The sequence below is a fragment of the Bos mutus genome, chromosome 20 (genome assembly GCF_027580195.1).
Source record: "Bos mutus isolate GX-2022 chromosome 20, NWIPB_WYAK_1.1, whole genome shotgun sequence".
NCBI classification, from domain to species: Eukaryota; Metazoa; Chordata; class Mammalia; order Artiodactyla; family Bovidae; genus Bos; species Bos mutus.
Genome location: NC_091636.1, coordinates 35,116,655 through 35,140,470, shown reverse-complemented (window position 1 = coordinate 35,140,470; position 23,816 = coordinate 35,116,655). Strand labels below are relative to the sequence as shown.

The 23,816-nt window shown below is 37.9% G+C and overlaps 1 protein-coding gene across 1 annotated transcript in view; it reads right to left on the bottom strand.

Annotated features, from left to right (window-relative positions):
* Positions 1-23,816, bottom strand: part of FYB1 (FYN binding protein 1) — a 171,219-nt gene that overhangs the window by 36,079 nt on the left and 111,324 nt on the right. The window contains 2 exon segments of the mRNA XM_005907618.3: positions 2,301-2,347; positions 13,233-13,389. Coding sequence (XP_005907680.2) covers positions 2,301-2,347; positions 13,233-13,389 — 204 coding nt within the window.

Below are 23,816 nucleotides of genomic sequence, written 5' to 3'. Positions count from 1 at the left end.
TAGAGGATTGTTAGATGTAACATAATACTCAAAACAGTTCATAATGTTAACAGAATCTATACTTTACCAAAGGTTTAGAAGTACAGAATAGAATATGTGGTTAAGATCCTTACTATGGCTTTTCCAAACCTTGTAACTTATTATAAAATCATTTCATTAGCTTTCATAAAATAATACAAAAGTGAAAAAAACTGAAGACACTCTTTTCTCTTTATGAATGGACGCTGAAAGCATCCACATTTGGTTTTGTGGGCTTGTGTGGAACACAGGCTTTACCAGAAAGTCAAAGTTCACACTTTTTGACTCATTTGTTCCCAAGGATTTGCTTTCATGTATCAAACAAATCAAGTTAATTAGATTTTTTTAAAAGATATTTTACTGCTCAAGTGTTTAATAATATCAACAAATTTTCAGGTATTAAGACATCATCTAAAACAATAACAATAAAAACCATGCGGAACTGATACATGAATGAATAGACCAGTAGAATAGAACGGAGAGCTCAGAGACAGATAAAATTTACATACACACAAATAGGAACACACATTTGTTGTTGTTTAGTTTCTAAGTCTTGTCTGACTCTTGCACCCCCAGGGACTGTAGCCTGTCTGTGAGATTTCCCAGGCAAGGATACTGGAGTGGGTTGCCATTTCCTTCTCCAGGGGATCTTCCTGACCCAGAGGTCAAACCCAGGAACATTATGTACACACAAACACACCTATGTATGAAAAGACACAAACACACCAATAGAGTTAATATAGTAAATGTGGTATTATAAATTAATGAGAAAAAGGTGAATTTCAGAGTATCATAATGGGAAAACTGACTTTGTACATGAGAAAAAAACTCTAGGTTTCTAGTAATTCCTCAAAAGTGGACTGCAAACAATCAAAGACCTAACTATAAAGGATAAAGTTCATAGAAGAAAATAGAAGATAATAGTTTTATTTCCTAGGGTTAGGAATTCTTAAATAAAACTTTAAAAGTACAAATTACAAAGTAAGTATTAATAAATTTGATTATATCAAAACATATTTATGTTCAATGAAGGACAGTATGGACTAAGTTAATAGACAATGGACAGAATGAGAGAAGATATTTGCAATCCCTACAACTGCTGCTGCTGCTGCTAAGTTGCTTCAGTCGTGTCCGACTCTGTGCGACCCCATAGACGGCAGCCCATCAGGCTCCCCGTCGCTGGGATTCTCCAGGCAAGAACACTGGAGTGGGTTGCCATTTCCTTCTCCAATGCATGAAAGTGAAAAGTGAAAGTGAAGTCGCTCAGTCGTGTCCAACTCTTAGTGACCCCATGGACTGCAGCCTACCAGGCTCCTCCGTCCATGGGATTTTCCAGGCAAGAGTACTGGAGTGGGGTGCCATTGCCTTCTCCACCCTACAACTGACATGTTATTACTATCTGGAACACAAAGGAACTCTTGCAAGTCATCCAGAAAAGGATACCAACCCCAAGAAAAAAATGGTCAAGGAATTGAAAGTAGCAACTTACAGAAGAGAAAACCACAAAGGCTAATAAACAAATCAAGGTTTTGAACTCAATAGTAAGCTGAGATATGAAATTGAAACAAGACATTTTATACACAGAAGATTGGAAACAACTGGAAACAACAGCTGCCTCTGCACTGGTGAAAGGCAAGCATTTTGGAATCTTCATGCCCTGGGATGGGACTACACACAGATGCCTTTCTTCTGGAAAGTACTCCAGTACTACTCAGTCAAAATGAATATGCCATAGCTTACAAGCAGTCACTCTACTCCTTGATACACATCTTAAAGGAAGGCTCTCAGAGGTTCACATGGGGATATGGACAAGAAGGTGCATTGAACTATTAATATCATTTTCAGTAATAGTGAGTTGGAGGTGAAATATGCATAGGATGCATACCATGGAGAGCTGTGCAGTAGTTAACAGAAATAAATTAAATATACTTATATTCACGATAAGCCTCACAAAACACATTAGTCTGAGTGTAAAAAAACGACCAGAATGAGCTATAATATACTGTTTATGCAAATTGAAATATATACATATACACATACAACAATATACAAAGAATGTGTACAAAATTACATATACACACTAAGTGCATTAAAATATTTTACTCTGGTAAGAGAAGGCAGGAAAGAGAGTGGGTCGTGAAGAGAAAAGGGAATAAATAAGTAAAACAAGAGGACTTGCATGCACTAATGATGATAATGACTCACTAATGACCCTATGAGAATAATTAACTCTAACTTTCATATCTGAGGGAACAAAAAATAAAACATCATTTGCCTCTTACCATCAGAGTGCATGACACTATCTTGATTTTCTTCATTTACAGGGCCTCTGAAAACAAGAGAGAGGAAAAAGTGAAAATGGGATACGTAGATGCTCCTATTACAATGAAAAAGAAAAAAAAAAAGAAAAGGATTATTTAAAAATAACTCTTGGGCTTCCCTGGTGGTCCAGTGGTTGGGAATCTGGCAGGGGACACATGTTTGGTCTGGGAAGATCCCACATGTTGCGGGCAACTAAGCCTGTGTGCCACAACTGCTGAAGCCATGCTCCGCAACAAGAGAAACCCCCACCGCGAGAAGCCCATGCACTGCACTGGAGAGCCGCCTCCACTCGCCACAGCCAGAGAAAGGCTGCGAGCTGCGACAAAGACCCAGTGCAGCCAGTAATAATAAGAAAATTTAAAAATAAGATAAAAATAACTCTTTTCTCTTTCATATCTACTCTGATTTAAAACTTCAGAAGTCAGTAGAACAGGTTTTAGCTTTGTACTGACGCTGCTACTGCTACCAAAAAAGTGGAGAATTGGGGAACTTGTGTCCAGCACTGTCCATTCAAAGTGAGCACCTACAATTAATCCATAGTTTCAGGGCAGTAATATGTTTTCCCGTTAAAAATGACAGTATATCAATAAGTCAATTCTGAGTTCTGAAGGCAGATAATTGGCTGTACGGTATAGATTTCAAAGGCTATTAGTTTCAATCCTGGCTCCTCCCCCCCTTTCTAGGTATTCTCTACCTGACTTTGCTTCCATCAGTTGTGGCTTGGACTCCAAGGTGCTTCATTTCAAACCACTTCACTCCAACTACTCATAACAGTTATCAATACCTGGGCCCCACGAATCCCTAATGATTTATGGAACCATCTATATTTTCTATTTCTATTCTTGGGTTGATCAGCATAACTGGGGAAAATTGCCATCTTACTGATTTGGGAGATTACAAATAATTGACATTCAGTCTCAGCTGCACTCCCAACACTATCCTATAATCTCATTACACATTTTTCCTAGTTGATCTTCTCTTCACTTCTTCCCTTAAATCTCCTATTTCTCTCCTTTCCTTTATCATTAGATGATTTTGTTTCTTATTTCACTATTTAGCTGTTATTGGGAGTGAACTCTCTTAAGAAAATACATTCTTTTTACTTCCAAGCTTATCTACAATTACACCCATCCTTACATCTCCTGACCAAAGTTCTTTCCATCTGTGTTCTGAATGCTATCTGAATGATCAGTTATTTCACTCCTTTTATTCCTTTTCTTCTGTGTGTCATCATATCATTTATTTACTATTATTGTTTTTCTTCCACTCCCATCCCTAAATGTCTCACTATAGTAAGTCCTCTACAAACAAATCTTCAAGTTGCAAGCTTTCAAAGATGCAAATGTGTGTATGTGTTTGCATATCCAACTACGTCAGGAGTAAGTGAAATTGCAGCTTGCCCTCTGTCTCCTATTGCTGATGATCCTTCAGCTCTGCTATCTCCCACCTCTTCTTCCTCCCCCAATTAGTATCTCTTCTTCCCTGTTCACTCAATATCAGCCCCTGTATGCCAGCTATTGTAATGTTCTAGTGTATTTTGAAGATACTGTACCGTAAGAGTAAAAATATTTTCTTTACTTTTTTTGGGTTTGTTTGTTTTTTATGTATTATTTGAAAAAGCCTATAAACCTATTACAGTACAGTACTATATAGCCCATTGTGTTAGTTGGGTACCAAGGCTTGTAGTTACAGCCTAAGCAGTACTTACAACCTAGGTTAGAACAAATGAACTTAAGAGCTTCCTCTCGGAATGGACCTTGTTCATATGTAAGGGACTTATTGTACTGTTTCCTCCCTCAGCCCAAGTTACTCTCATTCATAATTTCTCTTCGCCTTTATAAATTCTACATATCACCACAAGAACATCTTCCTCTTCCCAGTCCAAGTAGGAAAAACTGTCCGTACTCACTTTACTGGCTCTCCTCCGCTTTGTCTCATCATTGACTGCAATCTAAGTTCCTTCGCTAATCCTTCACTGAAACTACTCTTAAAAGGCTTAATTACTGAATCCACTAAACACGTCTCAGCCTGCACCTTCCTGTTGCTTTGTGGCCCTTAACACCATATCGGCTATTTTGCCTTCCTGGAGCTTCTTTTGGTTCCATGAGAAATCTCTTAAAGCTCGTGTCTTGTCTCTCTGGTCTCAATCCCACAATTTTCTTTGTGGATTAGTTTCCTCTGACTTCTCTTTTAAGTGATGGCGTTCTTCTGTGTCCTTGTCTTGGTTTCTGCATTTTTTCCCTTCTACCTTTGCCCCAGATGGTCTTACATTCTCACATGCTTCCTCACCTTCACAAAGTATCTTAATGTTGGTGACTTCACACTGAAATCTCAAGCCCATAGAGAATCTCATATTCTTTGTTTCAGACACATCTATCTATCTATCATCTGCCTATCTATATATTCATCTTTCTGTGTTTGTATGTCCCACTGATGGCTCTATATTAACATCCCTGAAGTTGAGGTTTTCCTTTCTCATTTCAGCCTAAATCTGTTTTTCCTACTCAGTTTCTTACCTTGGTGAATTGCACCACAAATTCACTTCACCACCCAAGCCTCACTCAAAAAGTGAGAGCCGTTATTTCTCACTCTTTTACAGTGCTATGTGAAATTAATCAAGTTCTGTCAGTTCTACATATTTAATGTCCCCTATAATACACTCCCCCTCCGTCTCTCTCCCCTGTCCTGCTAGACACAAGAGCAGGATTCTACCGTCACTAGTGTGGACCCCTGCAGTGGCCTTCTGGATGGTCTCCTAGTAACGAGAACTGTGCTTCATCTTTTCTACCCTTAAAGTCCCTTCTTTATGCAGCTGCCAAAGTGATCTTTCTTATGTGAAATTAATAGCATTTGAAGAATGTGAACAGGAAGAGCCTTGCTATCCCTAAGGCCATAAAAAGGGTTTAGTGGATATCCTTGTGACTCTGGAAGAAATACCTTAGATACATATGTGTAGTCATAAACTTGTATCTAATAAGTTCACTTAAAAAATTGAACATTTAAAAATTAACATATATGCATAGCTTACTATCTAGGTAAGTATGAACGTCCAGTGAGATTGATCATGACGTGACGCTTGTTTTTCTTACTTGGCCTTTTTAGATCTTAGAAGATTCAGAATTAAATACAGAAAGGATGAAGTAATTCAAACCCGTGATACAAAAATCTGTGAAGTAAATTTTCTAATCATTGGGACAATAATGTATGTTCAATATTTTAAGTGTTTGTTATGTTTAAGAAATTTGTTACATTGGATATTTGTGAGTTAGGCTTATTATTTTAGTGGAAAAGTAAGGACTCTTAAGTGTTGAATGTCTATGATTGCTGGCCTCACAAAACAGAATCAGCTAAAACGATGAGCTCCTGATAAAAAAAATCCACCATCACCTAAGAAGGAGTCCTACATCTTACCTAAACAAAGAAAGAAACACATTTAGAAAATAGAACGAAATTTGATCAAGCGCTTGTCTATATCCAACAGCCAGTTCACAGAGGAATGGGGAACACACAAGCTTACTATAAGGAAGCGATCAGCACAGTGTAGACTGTGGGCAACTATAATGCCCACCAACAACTTGATGTATTCAACAAATGAACTACAATAAGTAAAACGAAAGTAATACAAGAGGAACCTATAGCTTGAAAGAGAATTGCAAGACATATAAGCCACAGACTTTGCTTGGATTCTTACTCAAACAAACAAAAAAACCCACACAGGATTTAAGAGACAACTGAATAGTGGCTTGATGTTTTCTATTAATAGAAAGGGTCTATTTTTAGGAATACCTACTCAAATATTTATGAATGTAATTATATGATGTTTGATATTAGTTTCAAAATAATACGAGACGAGGGAAGTGGGTAGTGTATAGATAAAACAAGATTGGTAGTGAGCTTATAATCGTTGAAGTTGGGGAGGGGTATATGGGTACTCATTATATTATTCTCCTTGCCTCTTATATGCTTAACATTTTAAAAAATAAATATGTTTCTTTAAAAGTATCTGAAAAATCCAATTGTAAATGCAATTGGATTATTTAAAGGACCTGGATATGATTTAATAGATTTATGAACTGTTTACAAATTCTTGAGAGGGTTTTGCTGAGTAAAGTTATGAAATTTGTTCAGTCAGGCATCAGAAATGCTTAAAAATAAAATTCAGTATGTAAATTCATACATGCAATGTCAAACATGTAAACGAGTTTAATTACTTAAGTTTATTATGAGCATAAGTATTGATATGAAAGAATTTAGTCTGAGTTGTCCAATCATTGATCAAAGATCCCCCTGAAAATAATCATTTTCATTGAAATAAAAATTACTGGGTGTATAAATAGCATAGCAAATTATGTGAATTTAAGTACTTAAAATAAATTAGGCCTTTGCACTATTAACTTTAGTAAATTGAGTATTAATTAAAAGCATAAGATGTAAAGCACCTCAGACATCAAAATACATTGACATTCTATAGAATGAAGTCTGTTGTCCTTTTCATAGTGTGCAGTTCCTTAAGATCAGCCCTGCTCTTTTACAGTTTTATTTTTCATATTTCCTCTTCTTACATCATCTTCTTTTCAGATATTAACACTGAATTCATGTATTCTCTGAAGACTGGTTTCTTGTTCCTCCATGCCTAGCCCACACTATTGGCCTTCTCTGGAGCTCTGGAGTAATCCTCCCTTCTCATCATCCCCTGTGGAGGCCCTCCTTAATCTTTAAGATTCTCCTTAAACGCTCCCTCCTCTGTGAAGTTATCTCAACTCTCCCAAGCTCATGCAGTTGCTACTTCCATATGTCACACATTGCTCACTACAGAGACTATTCTGGATTACTATAATTATACAGCAATTACTTGCAGGTCTCTATTCCTTCACTTCATTTCACTTCATTCCTACTATGAGACCATCAACCCTTGGTATGATGAGATTATGTCTTTGTTGGTTAATTATTATGACTGTCATTTTCAGGAAACTGTTAGAATAATTCTTGTCAGGTATAGGACTTTCGACTAAATTAATGCTGTCTTAGTAACACTAAGAAACTAGCATTTATTACTAAAGCAAACTATTATTTTTGAAAATAATATTAAGTTAAAAAGACTACTGGACTTGCAGTTAACTTCCTGAAACACACGGAAGAGTAACAAATATTTGCAAAATGAAGATCTGTGTAGCATGCTCATACATATCTACTTACACTTATGCAAACCATTTATTACTTGTAGATAATGTTTGCATGCATGCATATATTCAGGGACCCAACATTATAGCATCTAAATTTTAGTTTTATATAGGTCTGAATTCAACACAAATAGAACAGCAAAATATTCTAAGTATGAAATAATGTTAAGAATAGGAATAACAGTGAAGAATAAAAGGAAGAAAGATGAGGGGGAGGAGGAGGTGAGTGTCATGGATAGACCCAGATCAAACTGTAAGGAAAAAAAAAAAGTGTCACAGGCATTGAGAAAAGCCAAACAGAGAGAAACAGACAATCAATGAAACGAGTCACAACCCAAGTCCTAGAAAATGAAGCAGAGGGGGTGGGTGAAAAAGAAAAGGAGGCTTATCATTTGTTACAGTAAGGACATCTATTCAAGAAGGTCTTTCACTATAGTTCTTTGTTTTTCTACTTTAGCCTACAGAATTAAAAAAGAAAAGCAAAATTAATTTAATGTTATGACTGTCATGCTCAGAAAGCTATTAGAGCTCTATATCCTGACTTTTAAAGATGGGAAGCTATTGACCTTTATACCTTATTTGCCATTCATGACCTTTATTCTGTGACTTTAGCATTTGTCAGTTTGATTCTTAAAGACAGAGGAAATCTAAGTGACACTTTGTCCCATGCCTGCCCTCACTGAAAATGAAATCCAGTGAATTTTTCTCTGGAACACGTCTTCCTGTATTTAACGCATGAGAAATTATACAATTATGATGACTTGTTTAAGCCAATGGACTTAGGTAAGTCTGTCTGGGAGTGCATGACTGATATGGCAAGTCTCAAATTCCAGAAAATGTTAAATATTTCTAACTAGTAAAAAAAGGTTACAGTGGTGAATTCTTACATTTCCTCTAATTTTAGAGCCAGAAAAATCTTACACTAAGAATGATCCCAAAGTAAGATCTGGTTAAACTTTCCTTTTTCAACCATAGTAATTTCCATTAGTTATTATTTCTTATTACTTCACTTTTCCTGTCTCATTACTATTAATAACCATGTAATTTGCTTTGTATACTAAAATATTTAACTATTGGTTCTATATTCATATGAATAATCAGTTACATTGTTAAAATTATAATTAATATTTTAAAGTGGCACCAAGAAATATGTTACCCTAAAGAAGTTGATTTGAACACTGAAAATGATAAACGAGCTCTTCTGACCCATTTCAGTTCCTCTACAAACATCTGAATAAAATAGAAAATGGAGCTAGCTGCTTTCTGACCACTAGGTGGGGAAACAATACAATTTAAAATGCAGTATAACTTTGGCTTCAACTACTTTCTTTTAAAATATGTTTATTATTTTAAATTCTCACCTGCCTCCAATTCTTTACATTCTTAAGGAAAATTCTGACCTGAACAATATAATTACAAGTGACTTCTGGGAAGTAGGCAGGTAATAATGGCATGTATTCTGAAATTCTTTCTTTGATCCACATTAGAAGTTTTTGTCCTTGCCTTAAGCAACACAGACTCTACACCCTGGGGGATATGTGAACCTTATCAGTCATTTATGCCTCTTGGGAGCCAGTCCCTCACCTGAGCACAGGTTCTTTTTCTAATCCTTGGTTCTAGGAATGCACTTCCTCTGTGATCCCAACAGTGTCTGACTTGAAGCATGGAGTATACTTCCACGACAAGCATATATTTATAACTCAGAACTCCCTTCCAGCTCTTCACTTCTTACACCTAATTGCCTCCTCAACATCTCTGCCTGCATGCACACCACAAGCTTTGCACAGCTGTGCTGTCCTGATTTTCCCCACTCCCAAACTTACTCACCTTCAGCCAATCTCATTCAGTTATGGACACATCATTCCTGGAGTTACTCAGGCTCAGAACCTTGGAGTCACCCTGGATCTTCTTTTCCTTTCATACCCTAAGTCCAAATTCTGTGGTCTCTACCTTCAAAGTACATCCAGAATCTGGACCCCTGTCATCATCTCCACTGCACCATCCTGGTTAGAATATCTTGCCTGCATTTCGGTAGGATCTGCCTAACTGGTTTTCCTTCTTCAACATTTGCCTACTACCTCTTTTCAGACAGCAATTAAGGCAATACTCACAAAACGTGAGCCTGAAAATATCACTGCTCCACTCAAGCTCTTCAGCATTTCCCATGTCACTTAGGATAAGAGCCATCATCTCTATCACGACCTGCAGGGTCTGCATGAGTCTGTCTCTACACACTTCCATCTACTCCAGCCTCAGTTACCTCTTTCCGAGTCCCTAGACACTCGAGGACTTTGTCCTGTCTGTCCTCTCTGACTAGACTAGAATGGTCTTCCTCCAGATATCTGCATGCTTTAACGCCTTTACTGCCTTGAGTCTTTTCTCAAGTATAACTTCCTATAAGGCGAGCAACCCTCATCTCTCCTTTTAAAGTTGCAACACACTGTCCCCAGCCGTCACACTACACCACCTAACCTGCTCTACTTTATCCCACATCACTTGATATTTGCTAACATTCTATATCCTTTACTAGTTTCTTATTTTTTCCCTTATGACTCTTGCCCCCTGCTTTATGTGAGCAGGGATCTTTATTTTGTTCACTGATATTTCCTGAACTTCTATTACAAAGGCACAAAGTGGTGCCTCACAAAATAATTACTAGAAGGGCAGTGGTGCAAAGAAAAAGCACAGAGACACCCATCTTTCACAATTTTACTTAAAGATCATTCTATAAATTTCCCTCTCGCATGAAATATAAATTTGTGTGTCTGACTATCAAGACCCATTTTACTTTCATTTCCTCTTTGTGTCTTTTCTAGCTTCCCCTACTTGCAGGAAAGTTTCCAACCTAGATATTTCTTCATTTTGGATTTTACTTGGGCTCTCTGATGGAAGCCTGAAAGTCTTACACCATATACCACATTTTTACTTTTGAAAAAATAATCATCTGACAGATATTCCTTAGCTTTCATCTTCATCTGACATTTAACTTTTAGATGTGACAGTTCCAGCATATCTAGGCAATGTAACATCTAAATTCTTGTTTCTCAGCATCTTTTTTTTTTTCTGATAGTATACATTTTGAGGAGTTGGTAACTCTTAAATGAATCAGATTTTTGAACTAGGAGTCCTTAATAAAATGGAAATAAGGATGAAGTTAAATTGATTACAACTGATGGATTTTGCTAATTTCTGATGTAAGCAATGTTACAGGCAAACATTTGAACCTGGTTGGTTGGTGGACTCTTTTCGACTTTGTAAGAATTTCCTAAATATGTGGGAAACTGACCAACATCGGTAGGATGCAGTAGTCCAGGCTACTGGTCTCTTTGAAATTTGTTCTTCCTTCTACAACTTTGTATTCCTCACCTTATCACAGTGGATTCTAGGGGGCAGGTTTACAGAAAAGAGTTAACGTAGCAGGCCTGAAGCTGCTATTTTAAAAAGAATCTTCTACCAAGATAGTCTGTTGGCTTATATCTGGGAACTCAGCTTCTAAAGCATTCCTTGCACTGATAGGAAAAGTTGCCTAATGATAAGAGCGCTTTGCTGTGTCTAGACTGTATAAACAACACGACTTATGGTGAACACCTGCTTTACTTCTAGAGGTCTGGTATTTTGGTAGTTGCTAGGCAGAAGGTGCCTAGGTGGCAGCTTTCAATGGAAAGATGACTGTAATAGGCTTCCCTGGGAAGCAATACCACACATGCATTGCATTTTTGTAGCTAGAGAAAGGAGCAGTTTTACTCTGTCCACTGCCAAGTTTAGAAGAAGAGTATGACTAGGATAAACCTCAACCACGAGTACTCCTGTGTGCTGGGTCCTGAGTGTCCTTGCGGTTGATCCCAAACCTAGGACTGGTCCCGGGGATGCTCAAACAACAGCAATAGTGATAAACCCTCCTGCATGATTTCTTCAGTCAAAGAATCACCAGTCTTTTTGCCTTATCAATTATCAAGAATTCATACTCAAGGTACTTACTGAAATTTCTCACTAGAATTACACAGGATCCAGAAGCCTAATTAAAGCCAGCTGTTGGGATAGAGTCATATAATAAGCCTCAAAAGTACTGAGATCAAAATCTAATGGGTTAGATTCCTCAGAGTAGGATAAAGACACAGGATTTAATACATGTGAAAAGAAAGCAATTTATACAGAAATCAAGTTTATATAAGAGCACATATTAGTTATTTTAATTAAGTTAATATTTATTTGACACTCATATGTTAGTAGGCAAATGGCTCATATTCTGCTTTGGTAGCTGGTTGTCATAAACTAGGATTCATAAACTCGAATGTCTGGAAGGGCATGTGGTTAACATAAATGTAAAATGCAGGCTGTATGTAAAATAGTAAACTGCTCTAACATCTTGTATTCAGTTGGAGTTCTCTTTTTAACCAACAGCACCCCCTCACTCCCCATCAAAGCCTAATAAAGTGAAATGTAGCACTAACTACCCATGACAAGTGTGTTTTCTTTTTTTTTTTTTGACAAGTGTGTTTTCAACTCCTGTTCTAAATTGTAATTATCAGCATTGAAGGAAAGCTGTCAATCAGACATGGTATTAACTGAGTCTATCATAAGGCTTATGGTTATTAAGTACTTTAGAATGTAATGAACATCAATCTGGTAGGGGATTGGAGTGAAGGAAAAACAACTGGAGCTAAATATTTTTGGCATATTTGTGGTAAAGGATAATCATGCAAAACAATTTTTTAGAAGAAGAAATAGAAGATCTACTCTGACTTGCCAACAGAATCTATGCTTGCCATTGTCTATTTCTCTTTGAAACAATATTTCATTCTATCCCAGTCTTCTGCTTTTTTTTTCTCAACCAGCTCTTCTGGTAAATCACAGATAAAGAGCCTGTGCATAACAACATATACAGTTCTGATATGTCTAAAAAGTACCATCTAAGAAAAGTGAAAGTGGGCTTGAATAAGTTTCCTATTTTTTAAATACACAGTCAGAAATCTGATTACTCAGAGAAAACCTCCATTTTTTTACTTATAGGAGGTTATTTAGCAGAGTGGTTAAACTTTTAAGTATACAGTGGACTCAGACTGCTATTGACAGTCTGCTATTGAGAGTTACTTAACCTCTGTAAAGTTCCATTTACTCATCTGTGAAATGATGAAAACACTATCCACTCAATAAAGTCATAAGGATTATATATGTAAAGTGCCTAGCATGTTACAGGCCGCCAACAAAATATTATGGTGGTATTGGTAGTAATGATGGTGGTGATGAAAATGATGGTGGTGATGAAAACGACGGTGGTGATGAAAATGACGGTGGTGATGAAAATGACGGTGGTGATGAAAATGATGGTGGTGATGAAAACGATGGTGGCAGTGATGCTAATGGTAGTGGTGGCGGAAATGATGATGAAGGTTAAGGAGATGGTGGTTGTGTGGACCTGAAGAATGCTTCAGAACTTCTAAAAAGGCTCTAGAAATTTTCCTCAAATGAACTCTTAAGGGGAAAACCATTGCCAAAGCAGATAAATAAGAATTGCTAAAGGATATGGAGGTGTGAGAGCAGCTTGCTAAGCCATCTCTTCTCCCTGCTAACTGACCACTTTTGTGGCTCCACCAGAGTCACACGGAACCCTCAGCACTCAGCCAAGCACATTTGAAAATTCCTGACAAGAGATTGACAAAGAAATGGCGAAGAAGAAAAAAAAAAAAAATGGCGAAATAATCTTTTGCTTACTTGAGGTCTAAGGGAGGTTTAATGTTTCTGGGAGGTAGACTTGGGGCTGGCAACTGTGTTGGGTGAGATGCTGGCAATGGTGGCTGGCTGGCTGGATGGGATGGTGGAGGTGGCGGTAGAGCAGTTGTTGAGAAAGTCATTGGTCCTTTGTTGGTACCTAAGAAGCAAAACAAAAAATACTGTGAATCAAGACAAATCTTCATCATGCAAGAACTGGCCATTCCAAGTATGCAGAAATGAGGATTTTAAACATAATAATGAAGGAAATGCATTGTAGGTTGAATGAATGCTTTAAAGAATTTAATACTCTCAGTATCACGGGACATAGATTTTTAAATGTTCCATTTCTCCCCACCCCCCACCACCCAGTTTACTGATGTATAATTGACAAATAAAATTTTAAGATATTTAAACTGTATAATGTGATGATTTGATACACATATATATTGTGAAAGGTTTCTCCCCACCAAGTTAATTAATATATCTGTCACTTCACGTATTTATCTTTTTGGGAAGGGTGGCGAAAATACTTAAGTTGTACTCTTTTAACAAATTTCAATTATACAATATAGTGTTATCAACTGTAGTCACCATGTTCTGCTTCATATCCTCATACTTTATACATCTTATAAATGAAAGTTTCTACCCTTTGACCAACCACCTCTCCCTTTTCCCCTCAACTCAGCCCCTGGCAACCACTTTTCTACTGCTTATATTTTATACAAAAAGTTTCCTAATTCCTTTTAGATATTTCTGCCTCTCTTATGGTAATTATTAGAAATACTACCCTCTCAGGAGCCTGGCTACAGTCCATGGGGTCACAAAGAGTTGGACACGACTAAGCAACTTCACTTCACTTCACTCTCTCCTCACTCTCATAGTCCTCTTGGAGTTTTAAAAATTGTCCAGTCCCTACACCCCTGACTTGTGACGTTCCTTGACAGGAGAAAATCTCACAGGCTTAGCTCATGTTTTCTTTGGCCAGCCATTTTTTGGGGGGTTGAGGTAGGGATAATTAGCTCCCTTATAAATCTGATAAATGAAAATTTCTGATTACATTTATCTGTTAGAAATATTTTTTTCTCTTTGTCTTAAAGTTTTTTGATATTTAAGGCTAACTACTTTTTCTTGTATTTGATTAGTAAATTTTTTCATGGATAATTTGTCACTAGATAAATTGGATAATTTAATGATAAATTATCATTGGATAATTTAAGAAGGCCTTCCCTACCCTGAGAACACATAATTATTAACCTTATATTTTCTCCTGTTTCTCATTGGATTCATGTTTTTACATTTAACTTTTAAAAATTATTAGTGATTTATTTTGGAATTAGATGTGAGATCAGGATCTATTTTTAATGGGTTTATTGTTGTTCTTAAGTTATTTACCAATGTCCCAGGACCATTTGTCTAATAAGGTATTATTACTCACCTCTTCTTTCATAAAACAAATATTAAAAATCCTAGTGAATGAGACAGATGAAAATGCAGCTTGTTATTTTAAGTTATAAATAATATGGTTTGATAGAATCGTAAGTGACTTGAAAGCTTTATACAAAGAGAATAAGCTACTTGAATGGATATTAATAAACCATTGGTGGTTTAGTCACCAAGTCGAGTCCGATTCTTGCAACCCCATGGACTGTAGCCCACCAGACTCCTCTGCCCATGGGATTTCCCAGGAAAGAATACTGTAGTGCATAGCCATTTCCTTCTCCAGGGTATCTTCCTGACTCAGGGACCGAACTTGGGTCTCTTGCACTGCAAGCAGATTCTTTACTGATTGAGCTACCATGGAAGCCCTAATAAACCATTACCCAAAGAGAAGAAAAATTATTTATTAGCCATTTGTGACATCTTTTCACGGAAAATGTTTTGACAAGTGGGAGACTCCACCACATGAGAGTGATCTAAGGCCTGAAGGTGAGAAATTATAGACATGGTTTGGGGAATGCTGAACTGGGTAGACTAGAACCCAACCTACCCTGAACTCCATGTGCTATGGATTTATCTTTACACAGGATTAGGAGGCTTTCTGATGGGGCCGTTGGGATGGCCCCCTGCTCTTCTTCTTGCCGGGCATCGACTCCTCCTTCCCAGGTTATAATAACTTGAGCTGTCCAAAAAGCGGTGTGATTGCCTGGACTTGTAACTCCAAGGGGTCCTCAGGGAACTATGACAGCCATCTCACCACCACCACCAGAGGGCGTGCCTGAGGGCGCAGTCAAACCAGAGGAAAGGAGAGCTGGGAGATGGAGAATTGGATGGGTTGTTTTTCCAAATTACTTTTGGAAAACTGTTAGAGATAATCTGACAGGCTAAATGAGACACTAAACTATAAGTGTCTTGTTCTTCATTAAGCTTGAGGGAACACACACTAAAGTATTCCTATGTTACACTAGTATTTAGCAATGGGATATTTTGCTTTGCAAAATCTATGGTCACTTTCAAATACTACAAGGAATATATTTGCATGCATACAAAATAATACTAAGGAAAAGCATCTTAGTTTTTCAGAGAGGCAAAAAACAGGTAGACTTGCCTTACTATAATATGATTGGTTCTACAATCTTAATGTAAACTTCAAAAATTATGCCAAAATATAATTTAAAATATCAGAATTCTCAAAAGCAAAAATCTAGTCTGATGTGATGGAAGAAAAGAATGGATATTGAGTTATAATAAAGCAAATAAAGAAGAAACAGAAACAATAAATCTATAGGAAATTTCTGAGATTAATTATAACATAATAAATCAATTTTTTGCTAGGAAACATTTTAGGCATTTGCATATGGAATTTTATTTAACTTACATAACACTTCTTTGGGTATTTGTTATCTAGTTTCCATTTGATAAGTAAGAAAACTACCGAACTTCAGAGAGCCAGTAAGCAACAGAGGTGGAATTCAAACTTAGCCAGAATATAAAACTTAGTTGATATCTTATGATGTTTGTGCCCTTTCTGCTATGTTCTGTCCATGCTCTTAAAGTCATGAGATGGAAATTATTGATAAGTTCAAATGGACATACTAGCAGATTTTCATAAGTCCAGCTTTTCTAATTGGTGCCTTGCCTCTTAGTAAAATATTGAACTGTTTTCAGTTTTATTAGGGCAATATTAACTCTGGAGACTATAAAATAATCTATAAAGGAATTCAAATAAAGTGGTGTTTTAGACACATGTTTCAGAATTTGACAATCAGATAGCAGGAAAGTAGACATCCAGGAGTTGGTGGAAAATGGGGCTCCAAAGATGGATGACTGATACAGGTTGACAGGGCGAAAAATGTCTCATGATTTGGAACTGAGGAGCCTGAAATAAAATCATGAAAAGATCTAAAATATATGAAATACAACAAAGGGAAAGAACAACAAGTTTAGAATTTAGTTAGTATCAAGAATTAGAAATGTAAAGCTAGAGAGTTAACAACCAAAACTCTGATCAATCAATCTATCTATATATTTGGGTCTTATCCCTCAAGTCTCAGGGATATCAATATTGCCTAGGTAGTCTGTGGCTTTACAAGAATTGAAAAGACCATTTGGAATTTCTTCCTCCGAGAAATGTGCAGGGATATGGGACTCATAGTAGCAGACACAGCAAGACTACCGGACAGTACAGGACAGCTCAGCTGCAGTGAGCTAAGCAGGGAAGTTTACATCCTACTGCCCACTCTCATCCCAAGTCAGATTCAGGAATCATGTTCCTGGGCCTTTTAATAGGATCTTAAAGCTTAAGGTCTTAAGTATATTGTCACCCTGCTTATTTAACTTATATGCAGAGTACATCATGAGAAATGCTGGGCTGGATGAAGCACAAGCTGGAATCAAGATTGCCAGGAGAAATACCAATAACCTCAGTTATGCAGATGACACCACCCTTATGGCAGAAAGCAAAGAAGAACTAAAGAGCCTCTTGATGAAAGTGAAAGAGGAGAGTGAAAAAGTTGGCTTAAAGCTCAACATTCAGAAAACTAGGATCACGGCATCCGATCCCATCACTTCATGGCAAAAATAGATGGGGAAACAATGGAAACAGTGACAGACTTTATTTTCTTGGGCTCCAAAATCACTGCAGATGGTGACTGCAGCCATGAAATGAAAAGATTCTTGCTTGTTGGAATAAAAGTTATTTCCAACCTAGACAACATATTAAAAAGCAAAGACATTACTTTGCCAGCAAGGTCCGTCTAGTCAAAGCTATGGTTTTTTCAGTAGTCATGTATGGATGTGAGACTTGGACTATAAAGAAAGCTGAGCATCGAAGAATTGATGCTATTAAACTATGGTTTTGGAGAAGACTCTTGAGAGTCCCTTGGATAGCAAGGAGATCCAACCAGACCATCCTAAAGGAAATCCTGTCCTGAATATTCATTGAAAGGACTCATGCTAAAGCTGAAACTCCAATACTTTGGCCACCTGATGTGAAGAACTGACTCATCGGAAAAGACCCTGATGCTGGGAAAGATTGAAGGTGGGAGGAGAAGGGGACGACAGAGGATGAGATGGTTGGATGGCATCACCGGCTCAATGGACATGAGTTTGAGTAAGCTGCGGGAGCTGGTGATGGACAGGGAGGCCTGGTGTGCTGCAGTCCATGGGGTCGCAAAGAACTGGACACGACTGAGCGACTGCACTGAACTGAACTAAGGTTTCAAGTAGATGCTGGCCATTTTGCTAAAAAGCTGAATGGGAGTTTGACTTACACCTAGTTGTAATACTCAAACTTCCACAAGAGATGTAATAAGTTTGGTAATACAATTCTTAACCATAATTTTAAAGTATGCTTAATAGCAAAAACAAAAGAGAACTGACCGTACTTACAGTAGGGAGCAGTTCATACTGGTTACAGAAAAATGGGAAGAGTTGTGAATGAAGGGGAGAGAAATTGCAGAACTGTCTAGAACATGAAAACAGCTCTCAAGAATCTGGGAAGTTAACAACCTCTGATTTGAATTTTTCATTCTCTTTAATTTTGGGAGCTTAGTAGAGGCCTTACATAAGTCATGTACTCTGACACATGGGTGGAACACTTGGGTCATTTTACTAGGAGGAAATGCCTGGCAGGGGCCTCCATGAGTCTGCCAGCAGTGCCCAGGGGTTATCTGCCCCACCGTGAAGGGTGGATCCAGGTTCACTGAAACACCAGCTACCCAAAGTGGTGACGTTATGTCAGGATCTAAAACTATAAATGGAAAAGCAGAATTGAAAGGGAAGGGAGGAATGAGTGGGGAGAAGGGGAGGGGATAATTAACGAAGAAACTTTGACAGTGGTAGTATACTTATATAATAAAAAATGGAAATTGTGTTATTTCACAAACTTTGTACTTGAGTTTTTTTTTTTTTTTATTAAATACTGGTTCCGGGTATTGTGACAATACTCTTGTAATGTGAAGATCTATGAGGACTCAGGAAATCTACCCCTTAGATTTTGACATTGTTGACTTTTGATGAAGAAGGTGCTTGTAACCTTCACGTCCATGAGGTCTAAGGAGCATCTTGAGTTGCGGTTCTGGATTTCCTTTTCAATCCATGGATTCCTTAAGAAAACCAAAGATACTATGAGGACTTCCCTGGTGGTCCAGTGGCTAAGACGTCACACTCCCAGTGCAGGGGGCCCGGGCTTGATCCCTGATTAGGGAACTAGATCCTGTATGCCACAACTAAGAGTCCGCATGCCACAACCGAAAGGTCAGAGATCACATGTGCTGCAACTAAGCCCCAGTACAGCCAAATAAATAAAATAAATATTAAAACATCCCAAAAAACAAGGTATCATATCATCCCCAATTGCCATAAAACCTTGACTGTAGACTTAATTTCTAATCATGATTTTGTTGGGATGTCTTAGAATTGAGTCAGATGTTAGAAAACTGATTTTACCACCAGCTTTACACCAGTCCTTTATCTTTAGCAAATCATTTAATTTCCATGTGATTTAGTTTTTCTATTTGTCAAATGGGAGTGGTATGACCCCAAATACTTCATAAAGGTTTAAAGATTAGATGAGCTGATACGTATCGAAAGCATCTTGAAACGTGTGAAGCATAGTATAAACATAAAAGATGATCACATAAGGATGAGGGATGCGACAAATAAAAATCATTACTGAGCTCTTTTGAGTTATTTTGAAATCATAGTTTGAATTTTTATAAGGTCTTCAGTTATTTATTGGGGAATTATTATGTGCCTGCCCCAAGAATTGATGCTTTTGAACTGTGGTGTTGGAGAAGACTCTTGAGAGTCCCTTGGATTGCAAGGAGATCCACCCAGACCATTCTAAAGGAAATCAGTCCTGGGTGTTCTTTGGAAGGACTGATGCTGAAGCTGAAACTCCAATACTTTGGCCACCTGATGTGAAGAGCTGACTCATTTGAAAAGACCCTGATGCTGGGAAAGATTGAGGGCAGGAGGAGAAGGGGATGACAGAGGATGAGATGGTTGGATGGCATCACCGACTCAAAGGACATGGGTTTGAGAAGACTCTGGCAGTTGGTGATGGATAGGGAGGCCTGGAGTGCTGTGGTTCATGGGGTCGCAAAGAGTCGGACACCACTGAGTGACTGAACTGAACTAAACTGCCCCAAGATTTAGCCAGTGAACTGGCAATGTGGAATATAAACTTTTATCTTCTATACACCTGGTAGGTTGACATATGGCTATTGTTCATCCAAATGGGACAAAAAGCTCTAGCAATTGTCTGGTATTTCCTGAGTCTAGGCTGATCAACTCTGCACTAAGAACAATCTAAGTGTGTATTTGATGGGGTCCCTTGCAACTGTCTGTCCATGCCAGTCATTTACACCTAACTAAACACAGCCTCTTCAGAATCTGGTCTCACTGAGACCTTATCACGTTTACCATAATAGTTGTTTAAAAGCTCCCCACATTCCCGGACCCTCTCACTCCCTCCTCGTTCACCACGGATACTTTACCTTTTATTTTACCAAGACCATGGAGAACACTCTACTGGACCACCCCCATTTACCTTTTGTTCTAACTTAAAACCTCCTTACATCTTGCTTCCCTTATTTCCTTTGCCTCTGATTCTCTGGAAAAATGTCATTGTTACCAATACTAACTGCCATTCTTGGTTCATGACATGCCTGCTTTTTTATAGACCCTGCTCCATTAATCAATAACTCCTTCACTTTCATCAAGTAAGAAACAATTATTAAGCACTTACTCTGTGCTCTGGACTGTGTTTCAGTCTTTACGATGCACTTCCCATCTTAAACGTGGTTTGATCGCCTGTACGTTAAAGAAACACAACAAGATCCTTACTTCCTTGTCCCTCACTCTAGTTAACAGCTGCTGTTTCTCATTCCCTTCACAGCCACATTGCTTGAGACAAATGTCTTATATTTGCCACTTCTATGTATATCTGTTTTGTACTTCAGTGGCTTCATGGCTGAGGAAAGAATGAAAAGTTCTGGAATAGGGTTTTGAGTTTGAATTCAGACTTCACCACTCATATTCATTTAATTGTTTATTACTCAGTTTTGGGCCACGAGTAAGCTGCTTGACATCCCCAAGTCTTTCTTTTCTCATCTGTGAAATGGTCATATACACCCACCTTGCAGAAGCATCTGAACATTATAGTTCTTAATAAACATTCCTATTCTTAGCTATCACTTAATGTGGCTACATCATTGATACATGGCAGTCTCCCCATCTCAACTGTAAAAACCAAAACCTTTTCCTCAAACCAATTATGCATAATTAGGATATGCATAATTAGGATATCAGTTAGGATATCTTAGAATGGACTAAGAATCAGGAAGTTTAACTCCTTATCCAGCCCTTGAGGTAATGAACAAACAAACACTGCTTTTACTTTCTTGATTCCCGTGTGTGTGTGCTCAGTCGTGTCTGACTCGTTGTGATCCCATAGACTACAGCCTGCCAGGCTCCTCTGTCCATGGAATTTTCTAGGCAAGAATACTGGAGTGGGTTGCCGTTTCCTTCTCAATTCTTGATTCCTGAACAACACCAGAAGCAAGTTTTCAGCATGGGAAGTGGAATGGTTTGATAGAAAGAATACTTGTGCTGGAATCATTCAGATCTAGGTTCGACTACCAATCCCAACTTGTAGTAGTTGTAGGGCACTGGATAATGTATTTTGCTTTTCTGGGTTTTATATTCCCTGCACGTTAAAATGAGACTACTGCTTCCTAATGCAGGATGGCTATGAGAATTAGAAATAGAATGTACCTACTATTTCTACCGAACAGTGGGTGTTCTGCTTAAGAAGCATCCTAGCACCTAGAACCATTTTTTTTTCTACCTGGGACAAGCTCTTATTAAACCTTCAAGGGCACGTTTATGTCTCTATGTGTAGAGAGACTAGGATAATCAAACCTTACTAGGCTTTTTTTCCTTTTAATTTTTGTTGAGACATAGTTGACGTATAATATCGTGTTAGTTTCAGGTATAGCCTAGTATGATTTCTTTTAAAAGTTTTCTAGGGACTTCCTTGGCAGTGCAGTGATTAAGACTCTGAGCTCCCGATGCAGGGGGCATGGGTTCAATCCTCGGTAGGGAAACTCAGATCTACGTGCACGTGTGATCAGTCATTTCATGCGTGTCCAGCTCTTTGTGACCCTATGAGCCATCGCTTGCCCAGCTCCTCTGTCCACAGGGTTCTCCAGGTGAGAATGCCGGAGGGGGTTGCCATGCCCTCCCCCAGGGGATCTGCCTGACCCAGGGATCAAACCCGAGGCTCCAGTGTCTGCTGCAGATTCGTTACTGCCGAGCCCCGGGGAAGCCCAAAGATCTACACAGCAAGGCCACACACAAGAAACGTTTTCTAAACTTCCACTTGTGCTTGAAACAACGTGCTACGCTGCACCTGTGACCATTTTGCTACAAGCAAGCTTCTGACAAGCCACCCGCTTTTTTTAAGTGTCGTGTGGTTGCCCTGCTAATCCTCTGGCTTGACACCACGCAGCCGAGTGCTGCTGCGAGAACGCTCTCGTCTGCATACAGAGCACTCACACATGGTTTCTTATGCTAATTTTATGTTTTTTAAAGTTCCCATAAATTACTTTGTCACTTTTTAATTTAATCTCTTCCTAGTTAAATAGTAAACAGAGGGTAGGTCTGCACGGTCACCACCTGTGTTAGCCCCACAACACTTTACATCCATCGTACGTAGCAGGGTATTTCATGTCTTACTGATTCGGACTTTCTTTTTCCCTCTCTTTTCCCTTAGGGAAAAAAAATAGTTTAAAATAGTTTATTGTGAAATAAATATATGCACAGTAAAATGCTTAAGAAAAGATAAGAGGGAATACTGAAAAGAAAAATCTCACATTCTATATCCCATCTCCCATTTCCCAAAGACAACTGTTACCAGTCTCATATGTGTCTTTCAAGAAATATTCCATGCATTTTGTCACATAAATTGGACCTTAGTACATACAATATTCTGTACTTTGCTCTTATAACAAATTTTTTTAGAAGATTTCTCTTTACTGGCACAAATAGGGCAATGAAATTTTCATAACTGTGCCATTCTCCATTGCATAGATTTAGTATAATTTATTTGACCCATCTCATAATTGATGGAAATTTTGATTATTTTTTTGAAGATTATTTTATCAAGTAAGAAATATATTGGTTTAAAGAGTATACTTCAGGGACTTTCCTGGAGGCCCCGTGGTTAAGACTGCCCCCTCCTAAGGCAGGGGGCACAGGTTCAAACCCTGGTTGGGGAACTAAGATCTGTGTGGTGCAGATCCAAAAAAAAAAAAAAGGAGTACAATTCAGTGGAATCAGTATGCTTGTATTAGTGCAATCATCATCCTAATCTACAAAAATAAAGCTGACCTGTTATTTTCCTCACCCTATCCTTTCCCCCTTACTCCTGCCTTAGGCAACCACTGATTTACTTTTGGTCTCAGTGGATTTGCTTATTCTGTGTTCTTCATATTAATAGAGTCATACAATATATGGCCTTTTGTGGCTGCTTTTTTCACTTAGTTGTTTTTGAGGTTCAATCATGTTGCAGCAGATATCAGGACTTCATTCTTTCTATGGCTGGTTTATATCCCACTGTATGGATACCACATCTACTTATCTATTTTTCAGTTGATGGACTTTTGAATGGTTTTCACTTTTTATCTGTTACAAATAATGTTGGTATGAACATTTGTGTACAAGTCTTTGTGTGGACATACGTTTTCATTTCTTTTTACTATTAATATATGCTTAGTAACTGTATGTTTACTATTGGGAACTTTGTTTTGTATTTTTTGATATCTTTGGATTACTAGACAAGTACAATTACAAAATTATTTTTGTACTTGTATGTTTGATCACAAGTCTAAATATATGTGTACGGTAAATTCTTAGTGGAATTCGTGGATCAAAAAATAGAACATTAAAACATTTTGGTAAACAGTGCCATTTGGTAAGAGTTTATCAATTCATGTGTCTTCTAACACAAGAGGATTACACCTGTTTCACCATAACCTCACTAACAGTGAGGTATTATCACACTGTTTTGGTCTTAATTCTGATATGTAAAAAAATGCTATGACATTTTAACTTGCATTTCAATGTTTGCAAGCGATGTTA